Here is a 6,000-nt window from a genome sequence, read left to right as displayed (position 1 = left end):
GGCAGCCAATATCCTTCATCCATCCACTGAAAGCAAAATACTGTCAAGATTCTCCTAAAGACATATGGGCTCCCTTGACAACTGGCATTTAGGGTACAAAGTGTGACCTGAGCTTGTTTACTCGCAACATTGTGGCCACACAGTTTACCTAGTAGGTGTTTTGAATTATTTAAATCATCTACTGTCATGAAACGATTATCACCACTTCATTAAAAAAAAACATATTCTATAGATTAAAATCATCTGCTCTTTAGCTCAGTTGGTAGAGCATTGGACCAGTAAACCAATGGTCCTTGATTCCAATCCTGAATGAAGTAATTGGCTATCATTCATGTTGCACGAGAAATTTTAATCTTATTACAGTTGAACCTCTTCAACACAAAATCTATAGGGCTACAGATTTCAGTTATGTTATCAGAATTTTCTGTTATCAGGTACTTTCAACACACAAAAGCAGTGCCAGGAACTTCAAAATCACATTTGTGTTATCAGGTTTTTTGTGTGAACAGATTTTGTGTTAACAAGGTTGCACTGTAGTATATATTATATATGTTTTTGAAAGGTGTTCCCCAGCATATAAAAATGTCATTCCAATAGTCTTCCTCACTATGCATTCTGATCTACAGGCTCCAACCTTGCCCTTTTGCTCTGTCCCTTCTTTGCCGTACTCTTGGCCCCCTTAGATGCAATGCTGGCATTACTGGAGCTGGGTGCAGTGCGATGGCTTTGGCTCTGTGCATAGCGGGTCACTGTGGAGACACCATCCACAAACTTGGTTTTGAAGAGCACGTTGGCGTTGTTGAACATGCCGTCTTTGAGCGAGACTACGATGAACTGCAGTAAAACAGACATTAACTTAAGTCAATATTTATAAGTCTGAATAACATATTTTTGTGATCTCACTTTCATCATTACCAGTTTTACACTGAATATGGGATTGACTGAGGACTCGGTCTACAGTTTTTCATAAAGTATAAATTCTTGTTATATCAAGAGGATCCACTGTTGCATTTGGAAGAAGCAGGCTTTTCAATAAATATCACAACCAGGGAACAATCATTTTGGCACAGCATGTATACTGGAAAAACCCTCCCCCTTCAATCAAGGGTGTAGGTTAAGTCCTCACAAAGGATGATGTTATGTTGTTGTTTTCTGTCCTTGCACAAATTTGAGACAAAGCATAAGAAGGCCTAAAAAAATTGTTTGAATGGCATAACATTAAAAACAAATTAGGGTAGGTAGGTTGGGACTTTTTTTAAACTTTTTTGTTGTTGACTTTTTAAGCTGTAAATTTCTTTTGATAAAGGCTTTGTACCTTTATTTTTCTTTTTTTTTAAATTATTTACTTTTATTATTTATCTTTTTTTAAAAAAAAAAAAAAGAAAAGCAAAAAAGTCAGGGTTGGGCCTACTTTTAGGGTTGATCTGGTTACGCCAATCAAACAATTTTTTAGGCCCAATTTGTGATCAAAGCTAAACCCTTTTTCCCTGTCCTCATTACCTGTGACTTCTTAAAATGTGTCCTCAGCATCTGGCCAATGTTTTGTGTATGTGAGAGATCCAAGGCTGCATCTACCTCATCCAAGATGTACAGAGGCGCTGGTTTGAAGAGTAGCAAGGATAGGATCAATGACAACGCTACCAGAGACCTGTGTACACAAGAGAATTGAAATTAACATGAATAAGATGATAAGCTTTCAGGAAATATTAAATTCACCACAAGGGCCGGGAACTATACAAAGGGGGAAGGGCTACATGCAAAGTTGCCAGTTTAATGGCTTTTGGCTAGCCTATGATATAGATTGTTTTTTCATGGGGAAGGAAAGACTGATCCTCCACTTAGCTCCGTCAAGTTCGATTTCAGACATCCCCATGCAAAGTCTACGATGACTTCAAGCAGAGCTGCCAACATTGGAATATGTAAATGCAGAAGATTTCTGCGAAGTGTAAAAAAAAGCTCCCCTTCTGTGGGATGAGCACCCCTAAAAGCTCCTGGATGTTAGCTTTTTGAGACCCTTAAAAATGCCTTTCCAAGGCTACTCAGCCTTTTTTATTTGCAAAAGGACAGGACAATGGCTGTATAATTGATGTTGTTTTGATTTTTTAGACAGATGGCTGTAAATGCAGAAGATTTAGCTAGATGGCTGCAAATTCAGAAGATTTAATATATTTTGCAGAAAACAGAAGACTGTCAGCAAATGAGGAAGTCTTCTGCAGGATCAAGAAGGATTGGCAGCTCTGACCTTCCGGACCATATAAATGGTCTATCTAATCCTGAACTAATTACTCAACACCACCACTTAGCTCTGTCAAGCTCTCCTTCCAGATACTCCTTTATGCTACTTCCATACCACCATTTATGGACTTGCCTTTCAGTTTGCAACACTTCATACTCATCAATTATATCAAATTTTAAAACATTTACTCACCGTTGTCCTCCACTTAGCTCCGTCAAGGTCTCTTTCCAGACATCCCCAAAGGCTACTTTGACTTCCAGTCCGTCTAATACAGTCTTGCCTTCAGGTGGCATCAATTTGGCTGATGTACCAGGAAGCAGCATGGAGAATATACTACCAAAGTCCTACAAAGAGAAACAAGGCAAATATCAATTGGTCAGTCTAGATCCCAATAGCTTTATGCAAAATGGGCTTTCCAGAGTCTTAGGCAGAAATCGGAAACCACCCGTCCAATCTATACCAAAATTTGACCCTCAAATATAAAACAACTTGTCTATACCCATGGAAGGGTCACTGGGTTCAAATATATCCTGATTTGGCCTTTACATGTCACTTTGAATTAGTCCCCAAGTTCATATACCCTTAAAATTATCTGTTTTAGAGCTATCACAAAATCCATTAAATATACCCATATAAAATTAGATAAGCCCGTCTTAAAGACGGGCAGACGTATGGCTGGCTAAGACCTTGGGGCTTTCCCATTTGAAATCTGCCCAGGGAAGGTGACATTAATATTGCTACCTCAATCAACTTTTTCAGTAAATCTCACAAGTCTTTGCGAGTAAGCCCAAGATGTTGTCATTTGACGTCACACAGACTCATTCCAATGCACACATCGTTACTGCACATTCAAGTCGGTGAAAAGATAACATCTGAGGTCCACTCGCAAAGGCTTATGGAATTTACCGACAAGGTGAATTCCAGTTAAACTATGCAGTCAATCTTGAGTGTGTTTCATGTTAAAATCTGATTGAAATTCAGTCAGATTTTGACTCCTGCCGTCGACAGAATTTCTGTTGGAATTCCAAAATCTTCCACACATTTTAAACTAGTTTTTGGATAATAATTGTCCAATCTAAAATGGCTTCAACGGATGAATTAAGTGGTTTTCATATGAAATGGGCTATTCCAGTTGAAATCCACACACCCCCTTATGATAAGGGGTGTATGGATTTCAAATGGAATAGCTTGTTGTTAAGACATGACCTTAATCCTACACACAGGAAGTGTAAATTTCAAATGGGATTATCTGAATGGGTAACTCCATTTGAAATCTACACCCCCTATGTGGGCGATTCAGATTATGTCTACCATAGGGGTGTATGGATTTCAAATGAATAGTCCATACTGTGGAAATCTGCTCTCTGATAGTCTAATAATGGTATAAAACTCAGCAGCAGTTTCATCAGGGTTGCAGGTAAATGGGCTGTCCCAAACCAGCACTCAAGCTGACCAACCAATATTCCATGGTCTTTTAGTCCCCTTCGCAACAAACACTGCCGTTGTTACATTCAAGCCATTGTTGTCTTAGTTAAAGGCCCATTCAGTGATTTGCTCATCCGGACGATCGTAAAAATCATCAAAATTCAGATTTTGGTACCTTTGTAATTGGCATAGATGTGCTAACATAGCCTGCTAATGGTTCGGTCGAAAGCCGTGTATTTTAGACAAAATAAAGCATTTACATGAATCTGGACTTTTGATACTGACAGTACAAAAAGTCCGACTCGAGATCGAAAGAAGCTCACTCTCCTTGTGCTCTCCACCGTATCAACACGCGTTGCGTATTGTTTCTACTACTTATTACATCAGTAGCTAAAACAAAATACACAATTTTAACTGTTTTTCATATTTGAATTGTTTGCCTCGGTGACCTAAGTTTAATTGCTTATTTTGTTTTCTACTACAAAAATTAAAGGGCATTTCGTGATCCACAGCCTCATCCCCCCCACTTTTCTCAAAAAAGTTGAGATTTTTATATCACTGGAAACCTCTGGCTATATAATGTTTATGTACCAAATATTTCTTGCAGATTAATTCGCTTAGCAAAGATATCGTGAAATTTGAATTTCGCTCTGGTGCACCAGAACGAAATTACAACGCATTGTCTATGGAGCAGTGTAATACACATAATCATGCATAACTCGCAAAACGCAAAATCGGAATCAACTGAAATTTTGGAAATAAGTTTTTTTTGTGGTTATGTACTGAAAAATGTCATAAAAAGAGGATGCTCGGATCACGAAACACTCCTTTAGCCGTCTGTTTTAAATCAATTTAGACTCTACTTCCCCGTGTTAGAAACACTGGACTAGGAAGTTTTTCCAGTCGATTGGTGGCGACTGTACTGAAAATCTCGATTTTCTCGAGTAGAAAACCTTTCTAAAACTTCTGTTTTTTGACTAATTTGTCGATGTATTCAGGGGAAAAGTGGTTTAATGAAATTCTGTAGACTTATTCTTTATTTCTAAGCAACTCTGATAAATTTCCATTTTTTTTAATGTTCCTGTGAAATCACTGAAAGGGCCTTTAACACAGTTTTGCCGATAGGTGGCATACTAACACGTCCCAGACGGGTGTAAATTAGTTGGCACTCAACTTGGGCTGGTGACAACCCTGATGGCAAGAGCTTACGCTTGCTATAATACTCGTCTGCTAGAATTGGGCTGTTCCAGTTGAAATCCATACACCCTATGGAAAACATGATCTTAAATCTCCAACACAGAGGGGGTGTAGATATCAAATGGAGTCACCCATCCCGGTAACCCTATTTGAAATTCACACCCCCTGTGTGGGAGATTAAGGTCATATCTTCCATATAGATTTCAACTGGACTAGCCAATTTCACACAAAACCAATTACCACACATACATACCTGATTGACCTGTGCCCAAGCTTTCTTGAGTGCTTCATTCTTTTTCTCATCCAATTCTCGTATTGTATCCATGATTTTCAGCTTGTCATTCTCCACAATCTTCTTCTTCTTTATCAAGTCGGTGTACTGTTATGTGCATGGAAAAAAGCAAAGCAATTAGTCAATATTACTGGAAACTATTGTTGGTTAAAAACATGTCCGGCAAATAATTTACACACCGTGCTCCAACATCCATAAACCCCACTTACAAAGTAATTTGAAAGATTCCCTTTAGGTGTACTTTGAACGTCCAGCGAGTATTATTGCGAGTGAGATCAGCGTCGTCCAGATGGCTATCATTTGGCAGCTGAAAGGAATCTTGTATTTTACTTTACAACCAGTGTACCCAATCACTTCCTCAGTTACTTTATAACATACTTTACCACCATTTACCCACCGGTTCTGCCCTGTTTCTATTATTCTAAGCAATGGAATGTGATTCAATCACCCTCAACTGCTGGTTGAGTTTTGAAGATGCCCCTTCTGCTCAAATTCTTGCTCATTAATCAATCATTAATCAATTGATCAATGAAACAGTTCATCATCCAATCAATTGATCAACAAATCAATCATTAAATCAATCAATTGGTCACTGACCTTCTCTTCTGCCTTGCTAAACATATTCATTGCTCTCATGTTCACATTCTTGCTTAATTTCTCCTTGGTTTCTTGAAGTTTTTGCAAACGTCTCGCGACATCCTTCGGATCCGAATTCGTGAAGTCGTAAGCAGTATTAGCCTGTCCGAAATATTGCTTTTCTGTGGCGATCCATTCATACTTCTCCAGAAGACTCTCCACCTGCAAATGAGTGATGAAAACCTGTTACTATCAAGTCAGAGAATCTTGTTAT

The 6,000-nt window shown here is 38.5% G+C and overlaps 1 protein-coding gene across 1 annotated transcript in view; it reads right to left on the bottom strand.

Annotated features, from left to right (window-relative positions):
- Window positions 1-384: 384 nt before the first annotated feature.
- LOC140145672 (structural maintenance of chromosomes protein 2-like) overlaps window positions 385-6,000 on the bottom strand; it is a 33,157-nt gene continuing 27,541 nt past the window's right edge. The window contains 5 exon segments of the mRNA XM_072167362.1: window positions 385-834; window positions 1,501-1,648; window positions 2,429-2,580; window positions 5,112-5,237; window positions 5,748-5,948. Coding sequence (XP_072023463.1) covers window positions 607-834; window positions 1,501-1,648; window positions 2,429-2,580; window positions 5,112-5,237; window positions 5,748-5,948 — 855 coding nt within the window. The 3' untranslated portion in view covers window positions 385-606.

Source organism: Amphiura filiformis, chromosome 2, assembly GCF_039555335.1.
Source record: "Amphiura filiformis chromosome 2, Afil_fr2py, whole genome shotgun sequence".
Taxonomy (NCBI): Eukaryota; Metazoa; Echinodermata; class Ophiuroidea; order Amphilepidida; family Amphiuridae; genus Amphiura; species Amphiura filiformis.
The sequence above is the reverse complement of the archived record's forward strand: the minus strand, read 5'-3'. Positions and strand labels throughout refer to the sequence as shown.